We start from the raw sequence: 25,546 nt of genomic DNA on the forward strand, positions 1-25,546 counted from the left end.
CCCTCTCTCTCTGTTTCTCTCTCTCTTTATCTCTCTCTCCCTCTCTCTCTCTGTTTCTCTCTCTCTCTATCCTTCTTTTCTCTATTTCTACCCCTCTTTGTCTTTCGCGCTCTCCTCTTTCTCTCTCACCTTGTTCTATTCCTCTCTCTCTCGTTCTCTTTCTCTCTCTATCCTGAAGCAGGGGATAACCTGTTAATCACCTGTTAAAATACCTCTCTTTTCTACCTTTCCTCATCCATCTCTTTCCAGTATTCTATCATCTATATCTTATGTTCCTGCCCAGTACTTTCCAGTATTCTATAATCTATATCTCTATGTCCCTGCCCAGTACTTTCCACTGTTCTATCATCTATATCTCTATGTTTCTGCCCAGTACTTTCCAGTATTCTATTATTTCTATGTGTTCCATCCCACTACAATGATTTCTAATATTGATATCTATAATCTATATTTCTGTTGTTGCAGGCCAGTATTTTTCATTCGCCATGATGATCGTGGGTCTCTCTCTCGTCGTCACGGTTCTCGTTCTACAGTTCCACCATCACGACCCTCACGGGGTAAAGATGCCTAAATGGGTAGGTAACCATGGTTACATGACATTTCCTGCTAACCTCTTTGTGTCATGTCCTCTTAACTGACGCCTTGAGTCGTAGAGTAGTTCCGGTTATGTCTGCCACGGAAAAATACATTCCAATTCTCTTAGTGGTCCTTGACTCTGGTTGTGCTCGAGTAGAGGAGTTGTAGAAGTCGTTTAGCTGTTAAAGTTCAGTTTGTTTGTCATCCGTGTGACTTCACCAACTCTGATCCTGTAGTACCACAGTGTGTACAAGGGGATGGTGTCCACAACACCTTAGACGCATCTTAGAATCTCCCCACTTCCTCCCCAAAGTGGGAGTTGTCAGAGGAAGTGGAAGAGTGTTAATGTAAGAACAACACACAGTCAAATCCTGTCATACAAGAAAACAGGAAATACATCTTACCCCAGGACACGTCACAAGAATGAAAGAGTAACACAAACGTTGCTGGTGTACCAGATCACTCCAAGGCCTTCGCTAGACAGCTCATTGCTCATTGACTAGGCCTATGTCATCTCATCTCACGTCTTAAAGTGTCAGTCCATTTCCATTCAATATTCACAAGATCCTGTAGAGCGTTGGAACACCAAGTGGCTGTAGTTCAAAGTCATAGAGACGGCTCATTGACTAGGCCTATGTCATCGTAACATATGCCACTTCCTGAAGTGTCACTTCTGCCCTGGCAGACAAACAGTGCCTGAGGGGATGACTGGCTCTCTCAGACAGGCCAGACATGTTTTAAACATGAAGCATCTCCAGCCCTGTAGAGCCTCTCTGTGTCCTAGTCTGCCGGTGTACATGTGAAGACCTGGTCTACCTCTGAATATCCTTGTACATCTGTGCCTTATAGCGTTATCTATGGTGCTTTTTCTGTCAACAATGTAATGTGTTCACGACGTATGTGTTTTATTGCTTTTATTACCCTAAAATTGCCAAAATGTTTAATATCAGTGCACTGTCCCTTTTTGGGAGCTGCCACCTTTCTCTCTCTGTCTTCACCTTTCCCTCCTCTCTCCCTTTTTCTCCGTCTCTCCTCACACTCTCTCTCTCTTTCCTCACCCCTGCCTCCACTGCCTCTCTAGATGCGAGTCATCCTCCTCAACTGGTGCGCCTGGTTCCTCCGCATGAAGAAGCCTGGCGAGGAACGCAAGACAACCACCCCCTCCACCGTCACCACCAACACCAATACTACCCCCAGCTCCACCACAGGAGGCTACAAGTACTCCCACCCTCCCCCTCACCACGCCAGCACCAGCTCCATCCAGATGGGCTCCATCCCTGGGGGACAGCCCTCCAATACCTCAACCACCAACGGCAACATGAACCTGTACTTCGGCTACCACTCCATGGGTATGGGAGGGATGGGATCCTTGGGGGGGTCTCACGATAACCCCTGCTGCCCGCCTAGCAGTGACTCTTCTGGGGTTGGGGTCTGCAGTGGAGGGGTTGGGGGTGGTAGTCAGACCACGGGGACAGGTGGAACATGTTCCCCCAACGAGGCGCTACTCTCCGACCGGGACGTGGGGATCCTCCGGAGGTTGACGGTGGACCAGATCCCGGAGATCGGGCGGATCCTGGAGGAAGTTCATTTTATCGCCCAGAGGTTCAGGGAGCAGGACGAGGGAGAGGCGGTCTGCAGCGAGTGGAAGTTTGCGGCGGCGGTCGTGGATCGTCTTTGTCTCGTGGCGTTCACGATCTTCTCCATCATCGGCACGTTTACCATCCTCATGTCGGCGCCCAACTTCCTAGAGGCTGTGACCAAGGATTACCTCACATAATGTGGATTTTATCTCGGCTGGCTAATTGGGCAAACGCTAACGAACACTGTAGCTAATTGGCTAACGCTAACTAGCGCTTTAGCTATAATGCTAAACAATACAAACTGTAGCTAACCGCCTCTACTCTGTGAAGCCACTGAAAACCACCTCCCAGTTTTGAGATAAAATAATCTCTAGAGTTATGACTTGTTATGACACCAGTACTTGGAACACCAAATGTCTATATTTTGATAATGGTTGTGTATTATTATGGTGATATACAGTATATCTTCCATGTGGGTGTGGTTACTGTCAAAATGGCTACCGTAGCTGTAGTCGTGCTTACCACTCATTCAGTAACAGTACTGTCAACATGGCTTCCGTAGCTGTAGTCAATGCTTACCTCTCGTTCAGTAACAGTACTGTCAACATGGCTTCCGTAGCTGTAGTCGTGCTTACCACTCGTTCAGTAATGTTACTGTCAACATGGCTTCCGTAGCTGTCGTCTATGCTTACCACTCGTTCAGTAACGTTACTGTCAAAATGGCTTCCGTAGCTGTAGTCGTGCTTACCACTCGTTCAGTAACAGTACTGTCAAAATGGCTTCCGTAGCTGTAGTCGTGCTTACCACTCGTTCAGTAACAGTACTGTCAAAATGGCTTCCGTAGCTGTCGTCTATGCTTACCACTCGTTCAGTAACAGTACTGTCAAAATGGCTTCCGTAGTAGTAGTCAATGCTTACCACTCGTTCAGTAACAGTACCTCAGTATATAGTATGTGAGGCTATAGTTCTAGAACAGTGTGTGAATTCACTGACACACTTTTTATCCCTTTCCCTATCACCATTTAATTTCAACCGTTTCTTCTAGCCACTTTTGTATAGATAACCTCATTGACGTTCCTCTTCCCCTTCTTCTTTCTCTCCGTTTTTATTGTTTTCCTTTCTTTCCCCATATTTTCACCCTTTACCACCTCACCTGGTTTCACTTCTGCCCCTCTTTCACTGTTCATCTTTCCATTAATCTGTCCCCCACCCCTCCTTTCTCCCTCTGTTCCCCAGACCATCAGCCAGATCTTTCTCTACTTTCCCCTTTCACTTGACACTTTTCTCCCTCTGTCCCCCATCCCTCCTGTCCCTCTGTCCCCCACCACTCCTCTCCCTCTGTCCCCCATCCCTCCTGTCCCTCTGTCCCCCATCCCTCCTGTCCCTCTGTCCCCCATCCCTCCTGTCCCTCTGTCCCCCACCCCTCCTCTCCCTCTGTCCCCCATCCCTCCTGTCCCTCTGTCCCCCATCCCTCCTGTCCCTCTGTCCCCCATCCCTCCTGTCCCTCTGTCCCCCACCACTCCTCTCCCTCTGTCCCCCATCCCTCCTGTCCCTCTGTCCCCCATCCCTCCTGTCCCTCTGTCCCCCATCCCTCCTGTCCCTCTGTCCCCCACCCCTCCTCTCCCTCTGTCCCCCATCCCTCCTGTCCCTCTGTCCCCCATCCCTCCTGTCCCTCTGTCCCCCATCCCTCCTGTCCCTCTGTCCCCCACCCCACCTCTCCCTCTGTCCCCCAGACCATCAGTCAGATATAACTGCAGTATACAGTGCATTGGATAAGTATTCAGACCCCTTGACTTGTTCCACATTTTGTTACGTTACAGCCTTATTCTAAAATTGATTAAATGTTTTTTCCCTCATCAATCTACACACAATACCCCATAATGACAAAGCAAAAACAGTTTTTTTAAATAAAATAAAACGGATATGACATTTACATAAGTATTCAGACCCTTTACTCAGTACTTTGTTGAAACACCTTTGGCAGCGATTACAGCCTTGAGTCTTCCTGGGTATGACACTACAAGCTTGGCACACCTGTATTTGGGGAGTCTATTCTTCTCTGCAGATCCTCTCAAGCTCTGTCAGGTTGGATGGGGAGCGTCGCTGCACAGCTATTTTCAGATCTCTCCAGAGACGTTTGATCGGGTTCTAGTCTGGCTCTGGCTAGGCCACTCCTGTGTCGTCTTGGCTTTGTCCGTAGGGTCGTTGTCCTGTTGAAAGGTGAACCTTCACCCCAGTCTGAGGTCCTGAGCGCTCTGGAGCAGGTTTTCATCAAGTATCTCTCTCTGTACTTTGCGCCATTCATCTTTCCCTCGATCCTGACTAGTCTCCCAGTCCCTGCCACTGAAAAACATCCCCACAGCATGATGCTGCCATGACCATGCTTCACCGTAGGGACTGTGCCAGGTTTCCTCCGGATGTGAAGCTTGGTATTCAGGCCAAGGAGTTAAATTCTGGTTTCATCAGACCAGATAATCTTGTTTCTCATGGTCTGAGAGTCTTTAGGTGCCTTTTGGCAAACTCCAAGCAGGCTGTTATGTGTCTTTTACTGAGGAGTGGCTTCTGTTTGGCCACTCTACCATAAAGGCCTGATTGGTGGAGTGCTGCAGAGATGGTTGTCCTTCTGGGAGGTTCTCCAATCTCCACAAAGGAACTCTAGAGCTCTCTGAGTGACCATCGGGTTCTTGGTCACCTCCCTGACCAAGGCCCTTCTCCCCCGATTGCTCAGTTTGGCCCGGGCGGCCAGCTCTTAGGAAGAGTCTTGTTGGTTCCAAACTTCTTCCATTTAAGAATGATGGAGGCCACTGTGTTCTTGGGGAACTTCAATGCTGCAGAAATGTTTTGGTACCCTTTCCCAGATCTGTGCCTCGACACAATCCTGTCTCGAAGCTTTACGGACAATTCCTTCGACCTCATGGCTTGGTTTTTGCTCTGACATGCACTGTCAACTGTGGGACCTTATATAGACAGGTGTGTTACTTTCCAAATCATGTCCAATCAATTGAATTTACCACAGGTCGACTCCAATCAATTTATAGAAACATTTCAATGATGATCATTGGAAACAGGATGCACCTGAGCTCAATTTCAAGTCTCATAGAAAAGGGTCTGAATACTTTTGTAAATAAGGCATTTCTTACTTTTAATACATTTGCAAAAAAATCTAAAAAACTGTTTTTGTTTTGTCATTATGGGGTGTTGTGTTGATTGATGAGGGAAATATTTGATTTAATCCATTTTAGAATAAGGCTGTAACGTAACAACATGTGGAACAAGTCAAGGGGTCTGAATACTTATCCAATGCACTGGATAAGTAGTAACAGTTTTTCAGGTTCCATTTCACTGTGGTTCCATTTCATTTAAGCTCCGCTTCTCCTCCCCAGTAACCTTATTAAACTGTATCTAGCTAGAACTGCATACCATCACTGCAGATCAGATAGGAGAATCTATGGACCCATTAACTCCCTGGTTCTCCTCTAAAACCTCTCTCTAATGGCACAGCTATATGTCATCTGTGTAGAATATCATACTCTTTGCTAACTTTGCTAACTGAGCCACATTCCTTCAGCATGTGAGCATTATATTTGTGAAGCAGTATGTTAGCGTCGGATTTGTAGCTGGTCGTCATCAATACCAGGGTATATCTAAATCTTCATAGATGTTTTTTCAAGTAAAACTCAACATAAAAAAACAAGTTTAAGGATACAGTGACACTTAAAAAACGTATTAGAAAATATATTTTCCTAAGAAGCCCTGTGTGTTTTCCCACGGCGGACACAGACGTTGAACCTTTCGTAGTTGTTTTAGTGTTGTGTTCTCTAATACTGTGTGAAATGAAAGTCTTTCCTCATTATCGTTAAGCAAAGGACATGAAACCCGGATGACTGGGGGTATTATTGACAGAAAACCCCCTGATGTATACCACAATGTGTGTCTAACCTCGTCGCCGTGTCAACACAACTACAGTAAACTAACTCTCACTACGGTGATCATCTTATCGTTAAACAGATGACATCAAACATTGAATTACAACTGTCTATTGCTCTATTGTCTTCAGCTGGCTTGTATCACTACTGTCTATAGTTCTATTGTCTTCATGACACTGACAGAACTCAGACTGGGCCCGCTGATTCGGACATGAGAAAGGAGGTCATTAAAACAACAGACATTTTGAGAGAGAGAGATCCTAGACTGGGGCTGGAGGTCCAAAGGACAAAGGTTTGTGGGGTCAGAGACGTCGCCTGATCCACCATCCTGACCACTGCTCTGTTTGGTTTCACCATACCCTGTAGAGGAACAGGATGTGATCTTGTAAGATCAGGGGCCCGTATCCACAAAGCCTTGGAGTAGGAGTGCTGATCTAGGATCTGTCCATGCAACCTTATTCATTATGAACTAAAAGGCCAAACTGAGCCTAGATCAGCACTTGTACTCTGAGACACTTTGGATATGGGCTCTGAGCCAATCAAAGACGAGGAAAGCCCTAATGGGAAGACCACTGTGCTGTCATCAGGTCATTGAAATTCAACTTTATCCATCAACACGTCACGTTACGTAACAGACACACAAGACTTACCTGTGTCTCCTAAAGGAATGCTGTTGTATCCCTGTCCTGTTGGAACAAGCTTCCTGAACCGTTGGATTTCACAACCGGATATCACGTCTTTATCTGGCCAATAGTCTATCATGTAGACATTTTGTAGAGGATCATGTTTCCTCCCTGTGTGTAATCACTGTCATGCCTAGTATTGGACATACCATGTTTTGTCCTCTCCACTGTGTTAACTGATGTGTGCTGAGTGTTTTTGCACAAAATGGCTAAAGAATATCACAAATGTTTTTGAAAATGATATCTAACTAAAATGGGATAAGTTTTGAGTTTCCTACCTGTATTTGACAATACGATTAATCACATTTAAAAAAAGAAATCTAAGTCACTCTGATGCCCGTAGTTGGGTGTCAGCCATTTGTCACAATTGTCACGAGTGTGGTAATATCTTGTTGATGGGTGTGTCTGTGCCTCTCTGTGTGTAATGTCTCCTTAGAAACATGTACATGCATTACCAGTGTATATTATTATACAACAATAAAGAGAGAAAACGAAGTTTACTCCAAAAGGGTTCAATCATTCAGGGCCCAGGTAAAAACTCTCGTCCCTATAGTTCTAACACAGTTCATCCAGAAACTGTCTCTGTTGCGGTGTCAGTTTATAATATCAATTTACTACCTGGAACTAGGGCCCAGAGTTTTCCCTGAACCTAACCTGGGAAAAACTTCTAACTCTACGTCATGGCCCTCCATCTGTCTGTCTTTCTGTCTGTGCTGTCAGCTTCCAGAGGAGGATATGACGGTGACGTCATCAACTCATGGCCCTGGTGCAAATGTTCTTTGATTCATGAAGGTAGTGAGGGTGTATGGAGGGTGTATGGAGGGTGTATTTCATCTGCATGGCTTTAGATCCTGCTTGACAAACACCGTCTGGGGAGCTGAATCACTTAGCAGTCTGAGGGAGAATCTTACAATACACCTTCAAGGCATCACAGGTGGTTTCGCTCTGTTTACTCTTCAGACACACTGCTTTATTGTGTGTGTGTGTGTGTGTGTGTGTCCGTCCGTCCGCACACCTGGAAATCCTCTTATTCCAGCAGGTCTGTTCTGTTTCTCCTCTGGGTCTTCTGGGACGCTGTTGCTGCAGGAATACTGAGCTAAGATCTGTGACAGAGGCTTTGAAACCGCTACAGATCCTGCTGTGCTGTGTGCTTGCGATGTGTGGGTGTCTGTGAGAGAGGGAGATTGTGGTGTGTTTCTCCCAGTGTTTGTATGTGTGTCCACAAATCCTCACTGTGTCCAGATGTCTGTGGTAATAGATTCATGGACACACACAGAAAGCCTTTTTCCCATCCACACCTCAGGTTTTAGATGCACTGTCGGATCCCTTTAAACAACCGACTGGACCGTCTCAATTCAATGTCTGTGCATTTGTAAAACAGCTTCCTTTTTTAAATGACAGGGACTCGAAACGCACAGAAGGCTTTGAACACATTTAATGGAATATCCGTTGTGTTTCGCTCCAGCCTTGCAGCACAGTCTGCCGGTAACACTATTTATCATGGAACACATTTTAATAACATTTAAAAATCAACTACTACAGTTGAAGTGGGAAGTTTACGTACACCTTAGCCAAATATAGTTAAACTCAGTTTTCACAATTCCTGACATTTAATCCTAGAAAAAATTCCCTGTCTTAGGTCAGTTAGGATCACCACTTTATTTTAAGAATGTGAAATGTCAGAATAATAGTAGAGAGTGATTTATTTCAGCTTTTATTTCTTTCATCACATTCCCAGTGGGTCAGAAGTTTACATACACTCAATTAGTATTTGGTAGTATTGCCTTTAAATTGTTTCGGGCAGCCTTCCACAAGCTTCCCACAATAAGTTGGGTGAATTTTGGCCCATTCCTCCTGACAGAGCTGGTGTAATTGAGTCAGGTTTGTAGGCCTCCTTGCTTGCACATGCTTTTTCAGTTCTGCCCACACATTTTCTATAGGACTGAGGTCAGGGCTTTGTGATGGCCACTCCAAAACCTTGACTTTGTTGTCCTTAAGCCATTTTGCCACAACTTTGGAAGTTTGCTTGGGGTCATTGTCCATTTGGAAGACCCATTTGCGACCAAGCTTTAACTTCCTGACTGATGTCTTGAGATGTTGCTTATCCACATAATTTTCATCCTCATGATGCCATCTATTTTGTGAAGTGCACCAGTCCCTCCTGCAGCAAAGCACCCCCCCAACATGATGCTGCCACCCCCGTGCTTCACGGTTGGGATGGTGTTCTTTGGCTTGCAAGCCTCTCCCTTTTTCCTCCAAACAAAACGATGGTCATTATAACCAAACAGTTCTATTTTTGTTTAATCAGACCAGAGGACATTTCTCCAAAAAGTACGGTCTTTGTCCCCATGTGCAGTTGCAAACAGTAGTCTGGCTTTTTTATGGCGGTTTTAGAGCAGTGGCTTCTTCCTTGCTTAGCGGCCTTTCAGGTTATGTCGATATAGGACTCGTTTTACTGTGGATATGGATACTGTTGTACCTGTTTCCTCCAGCATCTTCACAAGGTCCTTTGCTGTTGTTCTGGGATTGATTTGCACTTTTCGCACCAAAGTACGTTCATCTCTAGGAGACAGAATGAATCTCCTTCCTGAGCGGTATGACGGCTGCATGGTCCCATGGTGTTTATACTTGCCGACTATTGTTTGTACAGATGAACGTGGTACCTTTAGGCGTTTGGAAATTGCTCCCAAGGATGAACCAGACTTGTGGAGGTCTACAATTTTTTTCTGAGGTCTTGGCTGATTTATTTTGATTTTCTCATCATGTCAAGCAAAGAGGCACTGAGTTTGAAGGTAGGCCTTGAAATACATCCACAGGTACACCTCCAATTGACTCAAATGATGTCAATTAGCCTATCAGAAGCTTCTAAAGCCATCACATAATTTTCTGGAATTTTCCAAGCTGTTTAAAGGCACAGTCAACTTAGTGCATGTAAACTTCTGACCCACTGGAATTGTGATACAGTGAATTACATATTAAATAATCTGTCTGTAAACAATTATTGGAAAAATTACATGTCATGAAGTAGATGTGCTAAAAAGTAGATGTCCTAACCGACTTGCCAAACTATAGTTTGTTAACAAGAAATTTGTGGTTGAAACACTTAGGTTGGAGTCATTAAAACTTGTTTATGTAAACTTCCCACTTCAACTGTACATCGTATCTATTCATTTATTAATGATGTCGTCACTTGACTCCCTACCCCCATATCTGTTGAGTAGACGGCCTACCTCTTAATACAACACGACGAGTCCAGTCACACTACTCAACATCACCTTCCACTTCTCCATTACCATCGGAGCATCGATACAGGGAACATAACACTGAGATGCAGTACTGTATCAGACACCTCGACAGCAACGGCCTGTCATAGCGTCGACACAGATAATTGATCTAGATAAACGGCAGGCAAAGATAGGAAACAGTGAAGAGCAGAGAGACTCAGCACCATTTCTATCCCTCCATCCCTCTCTTTGCTCTCCTCCTCCACCTCTCTCCCTGAGGGTGTGAAGAACATATATAGTACCAGGCACAAGTTTGGACATACTTGGTTTTTCTTTGTTTACTATTTTCTACATTGTAGAATAATAGTGAAGACATCAAAACTATGGAATAACGTAGTAACCAAAAAAGTGTTAAACAAATCAAAATATATTTGATATGAGATTCACCTTTTGCCTTGATGACAGTTTTGCATTCTGTCAACCAGCTTAACCTGGAATGCTTTTCCAACAGTCTTGAAGGAGTTCCCACATATGTTGAGCACTTGTTGGCTGATTTTCAACTCATCCCAAACCATCTCAAGTTGAGGTCAGGTGGTTTACATGTTATGTTTATATTTTTGTTCCGTATAGAGCCCTGTGTGTGCATTCTAATGTTGACATCACAATGGGTGAGTTACTGTGTTGACATATCATTTCAGTAACAGGCTAAATATATGGTGTTTTTCCTCAGAGAAAAATGTTATAGATTAAGTCAGCAGTGCTTTTTAAATGCAGGAGGACAGCTTTTTGTTAGAGGTGGTTCACTATCGCAGGTGTCCCTTCAGCTGAGAAGGACAGGGGGCTCATGGTTCATTTATATTGGGGGAGATGCAGGACGCTGAAGTACCATCGCTTACATGTGAATTAGAGTTTGCCTGACCACGCATCAGATGCATTTTACGTGATGCTCCTGGTGAATATTGACGATCTACTCTCCCTTTACATTTGCAGGCTACACGAGTGACTATTAAAGCACTGCAGTCTACATTTCTTGTCGACTGTGCGGGGGGAAAATAAACGCATGTCAGGAGCTGGGGCTGTCATTATCGACGCAGGTGTGTTAATATGTTATTACAGTTCGCTGAAAGAGAAGAGAAATTGACTGAATTGAACACACCACACACAATTGAACCCATCAAATCTGATTGGTGACATCTACATATTTATCAGATGTTATTGCGGGTGTAGTGACATGCTCTTCTCCCATGAACAGCAACATACACAGACAACAGCACTGCCACATGGTATTTAATCACAGCAACTCAGAAAATAAAAGAAATGCCATTTTGGGCCCCATACAAATAATCCCTTCAACTGATTAGCAGGAGGAGAGTACACAGTAGAATACTTCTCAATACAGACATTAGAAAACCAGAAAACAAGAGTCCATAGAGAATGGGCTTCATCAGTGCTGCTGGTATTGAAGGTGCAGAAGTACAGCTGTGTGTGTGTGGTGCCTGTGGGTGGGTCACTACTCGTTGAGCTGACAGAGCAGAGCTGAGGCCTTGGTGATCCAGTAGTCACTAGGCAGGCTGGACGGCAGCATCACAGTCACCACAAAGTTAGTAGAGTGGCCTGAGAGAGAGAGAACACACAGGTCTGTCACTATCTGGACATGATGCAGAGGACCAGAGAACACACAGGTCTGTCACTATCTGGACATGATGCAGAGGACCAGAGAACACACAGGTCTGTCACTATCTAGATATGATGCAGAGGACCAGAGAACACACAGGTCTGTCACTATCTGGACATGATGCAGAGGACCAGAGAACACACAGGTCTGTCACTATCTGGACATGATGCAGAGGACCAGAGAACACACAGGTCTGTCACTATCTGGACATGATGCAGAGGACCAGAGAACACACAGGTCTGTCACTATCTGGACATGATGCAGAGGACCAGAGAACACACAGGTCTGTCACTATCTGGACATGATGCAGAGGACCAGAGAACACACAGGTCTGTCACTATCTGGACATGATGCAGAGGACCAGAGAACACACAGGTCTGTCACTATCTGGACATGATGCAGAGGACCAGAGAACACACAGGTCTGTCACTATCTGGACATGATGCAGAGGACACACAGGTCTGTCACTATCTGGACATGATGCAGAGGACCAGCACCAGCCCTAAAGAACAAATTACTAGCTTGATCACCACCTGGGTCCACTTTACTAGGGACAAGTGAGGGACAGGGCTGGAGGTAAGTAGTAGGGCTCTAGGTAGGTAGTAGGACACCAGGTAGGTAGTAGGGCTCTAGGCAGGTAGTAGGGCTATGAGTAGGTATTAGGACTCTACAGTGGCTTGCGAAAGTATTCACCCCCTTGGTATTTTTCCTATTTTGTTGCCTTACAACCTGGAATTAAAATAGATTTTTTGGGGGTTTGTATCATTACACTACCACTTTGAAGATGCAAAAAAAAAAAGGATTGTGAAACAAACAAGATATGAAAAACAAATTCAAAACTTGAGTGTGCATAAGTATTCACCCTCTCAAAGTCAATACTTTGTAGAGCCACCTTTTGCAGCAATTACAGCTGCAAGTCTCTTGGGGTATGTCTCTATAAGCTTGGTACCTCTAGCCACTGGGATTTTTGCCCATTCTTCAAGGCAAAACTGCTCCAGCTCCTTCAAGTTGGATGGGTTCCGCTGGTGTACAGCAATCTTTAAGTCATACCACAGATTCTCAATTGGATTGAGGTCTGGGCTTTGACTAGGCCATTCCAAGACATTTAAATGTTTCCCTTAAACCACTTGAGTGTTGCTTTAGCAGTATGCTTAGGGTCATTGTCCTGCTGGAAGGTGAAACTCCGTCCCAGTCTCAAATCTATGGAAGACTGAAACAGATTTCCCTGTATTTAGCACCATCCATCATTCCTTCAATTCTGACCAGTTTCCCAGTCCCTGCCGATGCACCATCCATCATCCCCACAGCATGATGCTGCCACCACCATGCTTCACTGTGGGGATGGAGTTTTCGGGGTGAGTGCCAGACATAGCATTTTCCTTGATGGCCTAAAAGCTCAATTTTAGTCTCATCTGACCAGAATACCTTCTTCCATATGTTTGGGGAGTCTCCCACATACCTTTTGGCGAACACCAAACGTGTTTGCTTATTTTTTTGCTTGTATTTTTTCTGGTCACTCTTCCGTAAAGCCCAGCTCTGTGGAGTGTACGGCTTTGCAGCTCTTTCAGGGTTATCTTTGGTCTCTTTATTGCCTCTCTGGTTAATGCCCTCCTTGCCTGGTCTGTGAGTTTTGGTGGGCGGCCCTCTCTTGGCAGGTTTGTTGTGGTGCCATATTCTTTCCATTTTTTAATAATAGATTTAAATGGTACTCCGTAGGATGTTCAAAGTTTCTGATATTTTTTTATAACCCAACCCTGATCTGTACTTCTCCACAACTTTGTCCGGGTAGTAGGGCTCTAGGTAGGTAGTAGGGCTCTAGGTAGGTAGTAGGGCACTAGGTAGGTAGTAGGGCACTGGGTAGGTAGTAGGGCACTGGGTAGGTAGTAGGGCTCTGGGTAGGTAGGTAGTAGGTAGGTAGGTAGTAGGGCTCTGGGTAGGTAGTAGGGCTCTGGGTAGGTAGGTAGTAGGGCACTAGGTAGGTAGGTAGTAGGGCACTAGGTAGGTAGGTAGTAGGGCTCTGGGTAGGTAAGTAGGGCTCTGGATAGGTAGGTAGGGCACTAGGTAGGTTAGTAGGGCTCTGGGTAGGTTAGTAGGGCTCTGGGTAGATTAGTAGGGCTCTGGGTTGGTTAGTAGGGCACTAGGTAGGTAGTAGGGCACTGGGTAGGTAGGTAGGTAGGTAGGTAGGTAGGTAGGTAGGTAGGTAGGTAGGTAGGGAGTAGGGCACTGGGTAGGTTAGTAGGGCACTGGGTAGGTAGTAGGGCTCTGGGTAGGTAGTAGGGCTCTGGGTAGGTAGGTAGGTAGGTAGGGCTCTGGGTAGGTAGGTAGGGCACTAGGTAGGTATTAGGGTGTGTATAGGGACATAGTGTATAAGTGTACCTGTCGTAGACAGAGTCCTGAGGTCTTATACAGTGGAACTTGGTACAGTTTAGTAAGAGGAAGGGCTATAGGTAGGACTGTAGTGCAGTGGTTCTCAAACCTCTCCTTCAGGACCTCCAGACATGTTGTTATAGCTCTGAACTCTCTCTCCTGATTCACCTAGTCAAGGGCTTGATGATTAGTTGAATCAGGTGTGCTGGTTCAATAGATCAAATCCATGGAACTGCCGTGGGTCCCAGAGGAGAGGTTTGAAACCCCCAGGTGTAGAGTGGTTATACTGAGTGTACAAAATATTATGAACACCTTCCTAATGTTGAGTTGCATCCCCAACCCTTTGCCCTCAGAACAGCCTCATTTCGGGAAACTGTTGAGCGTGAAAAACCCAGCAGTGTTGCAGTTCTTGAGCGTGAAAAACCCAGCAGCGTTGCAGTTCTTGACGCAAACCAGCATGCCTGGCACCTACTACGTACCCTGTTCAAAGGCACTTAAATCTTTAGTCTTGCCCATTGAGACAATAGATTCATGGTTTGTGTATGTGTGACATTCAGAAGGTGAATGGGAAAGACAAAAGATTAAAGTGTTTTTGAACGGGGTATGGTAGTAGGTGCCAGGCTCACCGGTTTGTGTCAAGAACTGCAACGCTGCTGAGTTTTTCACACTCAACAGTTTCCCGTGTGTATCAAGAATGGTCCACCAACCAAAGGACATCCAGCCAACTTGACACAACTGTGGGAAGCATTGGAGTCAACATGGGCCAGCATCCCTGTGGAACGCTTTCAACACCTTGTAGAGTCCATGCCGTGACGAATTGAGGCTGTTCTGAGGGCAAAGGGGGTGTCCTTACCTGTAGTAGACAAAGTCCCAGCCCTAGCTGAGGTCTTGTACAGTGGAGCCTGGTAGAGAGACGGATCAGGGTCGTAGTTCTGCTGGGGTTCGAAGTGCACCACGGGAAGCATGGCGTTCATCACCCGCGGCAACGCATCCTCGATCACCATGTTGACGTCGTCCCAGCGACTGGCGTCCATGAACATCCCGTGCACCAGCACGCCGTCGTTGATGGTGGGTAGCTATGGAGACAGAGTGGTACTGCAGTTACCATAATGTCATATTATGATCCATTATGATTAGAGGCCTGGGTTTTGGACAATCATGTCACATGACCTGGTTTTGAACCTTTAGTTAAAGCTTTATCCTCCAGCACCAGTTGTTTTCATTTTAGGTCTAATTCTCATTTCTGGATAAGGCTTTAAATAAAGGTTCAATCTAGGTCATGTGACATTGTAGTCCAGAACACAGGTTCCTAATAATGATACAGATACTGTTCTAAAACCATCTCTCCAGGACCAGACTAGTTAATTCACTGATGACCTCTAAACATCCCACAGAGGTCAAAGTGTGTTGGAGTCATTTCTATCAGCGAGTAGCTTAGCTCCTTCATGTTTTTACAGAGTCAGACTTTGCTTTGGAGGCAGGATGCAGTAAACTCCTTCCTGCCCTCAGGGCAACCAGTCTAAATATGTCCCTCTCCCCTCCCTGTAGCTACCTCAGAGTCCATGTCCAGCTCGCCCCCGGCCGGTAGGGTCTTCAGCGCCTCGCTCACGGCCCCCTGGTCTAGGTAGACCGGCAACACGTTGAAACGGAAGTTGAGCTCGTCGATGGGGAGGTTATAGGTCCTGGCGTGGTTCTGTAGCGCCCCTACAGGACAGGAGGGTGAACAGCACAACAGCCTTTCAACATCTCAGTAACTGGACTGTAACCCAGTTTGGTACTTTACTTTGGACTGATCCCAGGCCTGTTCAATAATAACAGGATTTATAAATATACAGCACCTCTCTCAAACCCAACAACATCTCAGTAACTGAACTGTAACCCAGTTTGGTACTTTACTTTGGACTGATCCCAGGCCTGTTCAATAATAACAGGATTTATAAATATACAGCACCTCTCTCAAACCCGACAACATCTCAGTAACTGGACTGTAACCCAGTTTGGCACTTTACTTTGGACTGATCCCAGGCCTGTTCAATAATAACAGGATTTATAAATATACAGCACCTCTCTCAAACCCAACAACATACTATATCAGTGGTCACCAAACGGTCCATCGCCAAACATTTCTGTAAAAAACCCAACGATAAAGCCTTGTGTTCCTATTTATTTTATTAGCCTCGGGCTGTTGGTGGTAGGTGCAGCCAATTCAGCTGCCCTGCGTGCCGGGTATGTGACTGAAGGTACAAACTCTGCCTTCCCGGTGGACCTGGAGAGGAAATCAAGTGCACTATGCCACCGCTGGCCAATCAGATGCTCAGATGACCATGTTTGCAGTAATATAGCAGGCATGAAAGAAAGCTACGGCAAAGTTGATACTGTGAGATTTCAGAACGTTTAAAACCATGACTCGAGAGAGACTGTCAACCAATACAGCTAAGAGCTTTTTATGAGTGAGTTCATGTTTAAGATCTTACTCAGCACTGTCAACACTTTTATAAGCCATAAAATGCACGTTCTTCCTATTTCCACTCAGCGCTACAACAAGCAGTGCAGCAGTAATGAATGAGGAGGAAAGTGTATCGGTAGGCTTGCGTTGTTATTATTAGCGGCTTTGGTCTTTTTTAATATCGAGGAATATTTCACTTTCTCTGTTCATAGGAGTAACAACATGAGTTGGTGCATGAGGCAGAAGTAATGCGGTGTGACTCGAGTTTTGCCATCAGCTGGAAGACGGTGTCCCTTTTTGGTCAGTGTCAGTGGAGGAAAGGGAGAGTGGAGGGATGTTGAGAGGCGGACCCTCAGTCTGCTGCTCTCTCCCTCTGCTGAGACTGACGCTCAGTCTGCTGCTCTCTCCCTCCGCTGAGACTGACGCTCAGTCTGCTGCTCTCTCCCTCCGCTGAGACTGACCCTCAGTCTGCTGCTCTCTCCCTCCGCTGAGACTGACGCTCAGTCTGCTGCTCTCTCCCTCTGCTGAGACTGACGCTCAGTCTGCTGCTCTCTCCCTCTGCTGAGACTGACGCTCAGTCTGCTGCTCTCTCCCTCTGCTGAGACTGACGCTCAGTCTGCTGCTCTCTCCCTCTGCTGAGACTGACCCTCAGTCTGGTGAGACTGACGCTCAGTCTGCTGCTCTCTCCCTCCGCTGAGACTGACCATCAGATGCAGGCACCATCAGCCCAGTAAAATAAAAAGCTAATCATTTAATTGTATGCTCACTCAGCTGTGCCTCACAAGTAATACAACAATGGATCTATTACCGGTGTGATCATATAGCCTACCTCAAATTTTGAAATATAATTTTAAACAAATGTCCCGAACAACATTGCATTGGCAGGTAAATTCAAGCAAAGCCAGTATGTGGTGATACTGTATTGGGCCTATAGGTTACTACACAAACCTCATTGCTACAGAACGGTTTTTAATTGGTTCGTGTTACATAGGCTTACATTGTTTAAGTCATGGTAATAAAACATCAGAGCGGTAGATCTCGACATGTATTTTGATTCAAAGTGATCTTGACTCAGAAAAGGTCGGTGACCACTGTACTATATGAAGTAGACTACAATGTTGAAGAGAACAGAATATTGACTAGAGTACAGCAGATTGAATAGACTACATCATATTGACTAGAGCACAGAATATTGAATATTTATTGACTACATAATATTGACTAGAGTACAGCATATTGAATAATGACTAGAGTACAGCTTATTGAATATTTAATACACTACATAATATTGACTAGAGAACATAACACAGTGGAGACGGTGTGTACTGACCAGTGAGGAAGCCCTGAGGGAAGAATAATCCAGAGATCCAGAAGGATTTGGGCTGACCCCGCATGATCCAGTTCTACACAAACACACAGACAGAGAGGAAGTTGGTTTCCCTGCATGAAAACACACACGCACACACACACACACACACACACACACACACACACACACACACACACACACACACACACACACACACACACACACACACACACACACAAGAAGGGGAGAGTGATTTTGTTTGGGTTATGTTAATCTCAGTTCCCAGAACCTAATTTTAAGGCTGTCACCAGAGACTGGGGTTATGTTCATCTCGGTCTGTCTGTGTGTAGACATTTAGGGATTGCGTAACACACAGTAAGACCAGTCTCCTGGAACAGAAGCTTCAGTCTGGGGCGACGGAGCGAGTGCACAGAGAGAACCAGAGATGGACAGAGAGCAGAGAGAGAGAGATTATTATCTAGTTCACTGGCTTTGGCAATGTTAAGATATGTTTCACATGCTAATAGAACATGTACATTGATAGAGGAGAGAGAAGACTAGGGAGAGAGAGAGAGAAAAAAGAGAGAGATGGGCAAATACCGAGCAAGGGAACAGAAGAATAGAAAGTGGGAGTAAGAGATGAGAAAGAAGTCAGTCTGAAGTGGATGTCGTGCTGCTAATGTTTAAACATGATTCTCTCATCCCATCCCACTACCCCTGATAATGACTGTGTGTGTGTGTGTGTGTCTCTGCCTGGGCGGAGTTCCTGTAAGCACCACACCATATGTTAAAAGAGTCTTCCCATCTGAGCTAATGAGAACATCTACATTTGTGTGTGTGTGTGTGTGTGTGTGTGTGTGTGTGTGTGCTCTGCCTGGGCGGAGTTCCTGTAAGCACCACACCATATGTTAAAAGAGTCTTCCCATCTGAGCTAATGAGAACATCTACATTCGTGTGTGTGTGTGTGTGTGTGTGTGTGTTCACAGAATGTTACCAACAAGAGGACAACATCCACACATGTCAGAGTCTTCCTATCTGATGTAATGACAACATCCACACATGTCAGAGTCTTCCTGTCTGATGTAATGACAACATCCACACATGTCAGAGTCTTCCTGTCTGATGTAATGACAACATCCACACATGTCAGAGTCTTCCTATCTGATGTAATGACAACATCCACACATGTCAGAGTCTTCCTATCTGATGTAATGACAACATCCACACATGTCAGAGTCTTCCTGTCTGATGTAATGACAACATCCACACATGTCAGAGTCTTCCTGTCTGATGTAATGACAACATCCACACATGTCAGAGTCTTCCTGTCTGATGTAATGACAACATCCACACATGTCAGAGTCTTCCTGTCTGATGTAATGACAACATCCACACATGTCAGAGTCTTCCTGTCTGATGTAATGACAACATCCACACATGTCAGAGTCTTCCTGTCTGATGTAATGACAACATCCACACATGTCAGAGTCTTCCTGTCTGATGTAATGACAACATCCACACATGTCAGAGTCTTCCTGTCTGATGTAATGACAACATCCACACATGTCAGAGTCTTCCTGTCTGATGTAATGACAACATCCACACATGTCAGAGTCTTCCTATCTGATGTAATGACAACATCCACGTCTGAGAGAAGTAAATATGGTGTTTCACTGTGTCGTAGTACATTGATACATATGTACACAAATAGTGGTTTGGGGTAAATTGTGTCTGACTCATGACTTAAAGAGAGGTTCATTGCCCCAACTGTACAGCATTTCATGTGTCTATGAGAGAGATGTTGTCTCTGTCACCTCTATGAAGCAGGTCCTGAGGGCCAGGTCTTTAACCCAGCTGGCCAGGGGTTTGAGGGAGGGGTAGGCTGAGGTGCTCCAGTGGTTTGGAACCTGGTTGTTGAGGAAACTGGTGTAGATCCTCTCCATCTCCTCTGACATCACCACCAGCCCTGCTATAGCCTTCTGGAGGGTACACAGAGACACCTGGGGAGGGAGGTGGAGGGAGGGAGGGGAGGCTGAATGTGAGGAGAAGTGTTTGTGGGTGTTTATCTGAGCCATCCACAAGAGAACATCATAAACCCAGAGGTCACCACTGAAGTAAGGATATGCCAACAATGTGGCTGCAGCATCTGTCCTTATAAACACATACAGATCCTTTGGAAAGTATTCAAACACATTCCCTTTTTCCACATTTTGTTACGTTACAGCCTTATTCTCAAATGGATCACATTATATTTTTCCCTCATCAATCTACACACAATGACAAAGCGAAAACAGGTTTTTAGAAATGTTTGCAAAAATATATATAAAAAATGAAATATTACATTTACATAAGTATTCAACCTTTGCGATGAAACTCAAAATTGAGCTCGGGTGCATCCTGTTTCCATTGATCATCCTTGAGATCAGTGGAGGCTGCTGAGGGGAGAACGGCTCATAATAATGTCTGGTACGGAAGAAATGGAATGGCATCAAACACATGGATGTATTTGTGTATTTGATACCAATCCACTTATTCCGTTCCAGTCATTACAACGAGCCCATCCTCCCCAATTAAGGTGCCACCAACCTCCTATGCTTGAGATCTATATAAGGTACCCACAGTTGACAGTGCATGTCAGAGCAAAAACCAAGCCATGAGGTCAAAGTAATTGTCTGTAGAGCTCCGAGACAGGATTGTGTCGAGGCACCGATCTGGGGAAGGGTAAAAAAACAACTGTCTGCAGCATTGAAGGTCCCCAAGAACAGTGTCCTCCATCATTTTATAATGGAAAAAGATTGGAACACCAAGACTCTGGCCAGTCAGCCAGCTCTAGGTAAACTGAGCAATCAGGGAGAAGGGCCTTGTTCAGGGAGGTGACCAAGAACCTGATGGTCACTCTGACAGAGCTCTAGAGTTCCTTTGTGGAGATGGGAGAACCTTCCAGATGGACAATCATCTCTGCAGCACTTCAACGATCAGGCCTTTATAGTAGAGTGGCAAGTGGAAGTGGAAGCCACTCCTCAGTAAAAATACACATGACAGCCTACTTGGAGTTTGCCAAGAGGCACCTAAAGGACTCTCAGACCATGAGAAACAAGATTCACTGGTCTGGTGAAACCAAGATTGAACACTTTGGCCTGAATGCCAAACGTCACGTCTGGAGGAAACTTGGCACCATCCCTACAGTGGAGCATGATGGTGGCAGCATCATCCTGTGGGGATGTTTTTAAGCGGCAGGGACTGGGAGAATAGTCAGGATCGAGGGAAAGATGAACGGAGCAAAGTACAGAGAGATCCTTGATGAAAACCTGCTCCAGAGCGCTGAGGACTGGTTCACCTTCCAACAGGACAACCCTAAGCAAACAGCCAAGACAATGCAGGAGTGGCTTCGGGACAAGTCTCTGAATGTCCTTGAGTGGCCCAGCCAGAGCCCAGACTTGAACCCAATCGAACATGTCTGGAGAGATCTGAAAATAGCTATGCAGCGACGCTCACCATCCAACCTGACAGAACTTGAGAGGATCTGCAGAGAAGAATAGGAGAGACTCCCCAAATACAGGTGTGCCAAGCTTGTAACATCATACCCAAGAAGAATCGAGGCTGTAATCATTGCCAAAGGTGCTTCAATAAAGTACTGAGTAAAGGGTCTGAATACCTATATAAATGTGACATGTTTATTTGTAAAACAAATTTAAAAAGCCAACATTTTGGAACTTTATTTTTGCTTTGTCTTTTTCGGCTATTGTGTGTAGATTGATGAGAAAAACTACATTTAATACATTTTAGAATAAGGCTGTAACAAAATGTGGAAAAAGTCAAGGGGTGAATAGTTTCCGAATGCACTGTATGTCCCTCCACTATGCCTCTGGGGACCTTCCATTGAGACCTAGAGGCAGCAGCTGGAACCATGGACCGATATAGCGGTCCTAACATTTCATCAAGGACCTTTTCAATGCATTTCCATTACCAATCATCATCTCCTGATTTCACAGAATTTAAATACAATGAAAAATGAATGGCTGACAACTGGGACCCCTGACCCCTGACTCACCCGGAGGACCCGCAACAGGTTGTTAAAGCGGTCTACTTCCTGTCCGAGGACGGTGGTGAGGGAGTTGAGGCGTCCGTTGGCGTCACGAATAAACAGAGCCTCCGCTGCCTCATCCATATCCAGACACTCTGAGGAGACAGACCGACAGAGAGACAGTCAGACAGAGAGACAGGCAGACAGACAGAGAAACAGACACGGACAGAGAGACAGTCAGACAGAGAGACAGACCAGTCAGACAGAGAAACAGACACGGACAGAGAGACAGTCAGACAGAGAGACAGACCAGTCAGACAGAGAAACAGACACGGACAGAGAGACAGTCAGACAGAGAGACAGACCAGTCAGACAGAGAAACAGACACGGACAGAGAGACAGTCAGACAGAGAGACAGACCAGTCAGACAGAGAAACAGACACGGACAGAGAGACAGTCAGACAGAGAGACAGACCAGACAGAGAAACAGACACGGACAGAGAGACAGTCAGACAGAGAGACAGACCAGACAGACAGAGAAACAGACACGGACAGAGAGACAGTCAGACAGAGAGACAGACCAGTCAGACAGAGAAACAGACACGGACAGAGAGACAGACCGACATAGAGACAGGCAGAAAGAGAGACATACACAGGCAGACAGATCAGATTAAACCACACTATAATGAGTTTAGAGAGACTTTAATTTCAAACCAAAGCGAACATCAAACCGTAAAAGCACCAGAATAAGTCAAGCCTGAGATGTGTGTGTGTGTGTGTGTGTGTGTGTGTTTACGTGCGTCTCTCTCACCCGGGATCTTGGCGAGGATGGAGTCGGCCAGCTCGTGGACGATCTCGTCGTTGCTCTTGCCCCCGCCGCGGGCCGACGAGCGAGGCTGTACCTCCAGGATGGTGTTGATCAGGGTCATAGTCTCCAGACGCTGTACAGACAGACAAGACCTCACAGTTTTAGGGATGACAAGTAACCCACAGGACACAGGCAATATACGCCTACAGTACGTATCCATGTTGTCAGCATCAAAGATAGTGTTCTCCTCTTAACTGGCTAAATACATGTTTTGTATTAGTGATCTGACCTCTTATTTTCAGACAGTACATGAGAAAAATCTGTCGAAACAAATTTGAATTAGGTACTGTATAGTTAATTGTCCCCAAGCCAGTATTAGCCCACTGAGCTAAAGGTCAGGGTATATAAGCGGAGTGAAGTGTCTAACCTGGAAGGCGAGGTTGGCGTTCTCGTGCATACCAAAGATCTCAGGGTCGTCTATGAGAGGAAGGTTCTCTATGTACCTGTTATAGTCACTCAGTCTGTCTGCCTCGGGGGCAAAGTAGACACCTGACACACACAGACAGAATACGAACAGTTAGATCTCACTGAACACACACACAACAGGACACACATTTCCCTCGTTTCTCAGATTCAGCAACATTGGTACACACAAATTTGCACACACGCACACACAGTGGTCTTCACCTGAGGTGGAGAAGGTGTACCCTGGGTCCAGGGTGACAGGAGAGAAGAACCTTTTGAGGATGGTGCGGAGACAGCGCTGGTCCCAGGCATCAGTCACCCTGCCTCCGTAGGTTATCTCCCCTGGGGGGAGAGAGGGTGAGGGGAGGAGGAGAGAGGAGAGGGTGGGGGAGTCATTAGGCACTGAAAGGAAGAACATGGACAGAAACCTGGAGGGGCTACCTCCAGAAGAAATGCTCATGTTGGTTTTAAAGTCATTCCCCTAATGAACATGACCCACTTTACATGAACCTGCTGTGGAAAACACATGTGCACATTTGGAATCATTCCTATTACAGGCAGAGTGGAGCTGGCACAGAGGGCCTGCTGGGTAAATGGAAGGTTCTTATCTAGGTTCTAAACTTTAGTATGCAGAACACGGTGGAACCCAGCGGAACCCTTCTGTCTACCTCTCAGTTATTACACTACGTGAGAGAGGAACACTTTTATTCAGGACGAAAAAAACTATATCATGCAAGGTTAAACAGCAAATGATTTTCAAATTGATGGTTTCCGCATACAAAGAACGGTTAAATTAGGAATTAAACAAACATTACAAAGCCTGACAAAACTTAACAATGGAAGAAATCAATAATGAAACAAAAAATGGCCCCAGGAGCGTGTAATCCCCCCAAAAGGTTTTTAATGATGCATAATCATAAGGTCAAATTTGAAAATGGGGAAAAACATCATTTCAGTTTAGAGATACACTACATGACCAAAAGTATGTGGACACCTGCTTGTCAAACATCATTTGCAAATCAAATTTTATTGGTCACATGTTATTTCGGGTGTAGCGAAATGCTTGTGTTCCTAGCTCCAACAGTGCAGTAGTATCTAACAATTCACAACAATACCTGCTGCTAAACCTCCCAGAACCTCAGGGTCTTCCCTGCTGCTAAACCTCCCAGAACCTCAGGGCCTTCCCTGCTACTAAACCTCCCAGAACCTCAGGGTCTTCCCTGCTACTAAACCTCCCAGAACCTCAGGGTCTTCCCTGCTACTAAACCTCCCAGAACCTCAGGGTCGTCCCTGCTACTAAACCTCCCATAACTTCAGGGTCTTCCCTGCTGCTAAACCTCCCAGAACCTCAGGGTCTTCCCTGCTGCTAAACCTCCCAGAACCTCAGGGTCTTCCCTGCTGCTAAACCTCCCAGAACCTCAGGGTCTTCCCTGCTGCTAAACCTCCCAGAACCTCAGGGTCTTCCCTGCTGCTAAACCTTCCAGAACCTCACAGTGGCCAGCAGTAATGTGATGAATAATGGAGGACCCGGCAGGGAGACAGGCAGACAGGGAAGGAGGCAGGAAGGGAGACAGGCAAGGAGGGAGGCAGGCAGGGAGACAGGCAAGGAGGGAGACAGGCAGGGAGACAGGCAGGGAGGGAGAAGGACACACACACACAGCCCTACCAGTGATGTAGATGAGAGCATCCCAGGGTATATGGCCAGTCTGACAGTAGAGGTTCTGGTTGAGCAGGGCACACTCTCTGTCGCTGTCGTTGAACTCATAACGGATGTTCCAGCCCAGAGGACCAAACTTCTTCCTCTCCTGCAACACACACTCACCGTTTTTATTCTAGTGTCAATCTCAACATCAGTGACAAAGACATAATGAATACAGCAGGAGGTGTGTTCTGACCTGTATGACGGTGTGGAAGAAGACATAATGAATACAGTAGGAGGTGTGTGTTCTGACCTGTATGACGGTGTGGAAGAAGACATAATGAATACAGTAGGAGGTGTGTGTTCTGACCTGTATGACGGTGTGGAAGAAGACATAATGAATACAGTAGGAGGTGTGTTCTGACCTGTATGATGGTGTGGAAGAAGACATAATGAATACAGTAGGAGGTGTGTGTTCTGACCTGTATGACGGTGTGGAAGAAGACATAATGAATACAGTAGGAGGTGTGTGTTCTGACCTGTATGACGGTGTGGAAGAAGACATAATGAATACAGTAGGAGGTGTGTGTTCTGACCTGTATGATGGTGTGGAAGAAGACATAATGAATACAGTAGGAGGTGTGTGTTCTGACCTGTACGACGGTGTGGAAGAAGACATAATGAATACAGTAGGAGGTGTGTGTTCTGACCTGTATGACGGTGTGGAAGAAGACATAATGAATACAGTAGGAGGTGTGTGTTCTGACCTGTATGACGGTGTGGAAGAAGACATAATGAATACAGTAGGAGGTGTGTGTTCTGAC

General features: G+C 45.7%; 2 protein-coding genes across 2 annotated transcripts in view; one reads left to right on the top strand and one right to left on the bottom strand.

Annotated features, from left to right (window-relative positions):
* LOC106610372 (neuronal acetylcholine receptor subunit alpha-7) overlaps positions 1-3,521 on the top strand; it is a gene marked incomplete at its 5' end in the record, with an annotated part of 59,918 nt that extends 56,397 nt beyond the window's left edge. The window contains 2 exon segments of the mRNA XM_045713090.1: positions 466-575; positions 1,658-3,521. Coding sequence (XP_045569046.1) covers positions 466-575; positions 1,658-2,353 — 806 coding nt within the window.
* Positions 3,522-11,263: 7,742 nt separating this feature from the next.
* Positions 11,264-25,154, bottom strand: LOC123735923 (dynein axonemal heavy chain 6). Its single transcript, XM_045713089.1, has 11 exons — positions 25,148-25,154; positions 24,750-24,888; positions 23,306-23,425; positions 23,046-23,167; positions 22,622-22,751; positions 21,838-21,965; positions 19,601-19,786; positions 17,808-17,880; positions 15,584-15,735; positions 14,885-15,107; positions 11,264-11,603 (listed from the first exon to the last, which is right to left on the bottom strand). Exons 4-11 carry the CDS (start codon positions 23,073-23,075, stop codon positions 11,500-11,502), a joined length of 1,026 nt encoding a protein of 341 aa, XP_045569045.1. The 5' UTR covers positions 23,076-23,167; positions 23,306-23,425; positions 24,750-24,888; positions 25,148-25,154; the 3' UTR covers positions 11,264-11,499.
* Between the last annotated feature and the right edge of the window lie 392 nt (positions 25,155-25,546).

This window comes from Salmo salar, unplaced genomic scaffold, assembly GCF_905237065.1.
Source record: "Salmo salar unplaced genomic scaffold, Ssal_v3.1, whole genome shotgun sequence".
Classification (NCBI taxonomy): domain Eukaryota; kingdom Metazoa; phylum Chordata; class Actinopteri; order Salmoniformes; family Salmonidae; genus Salmo; species Salmo salar.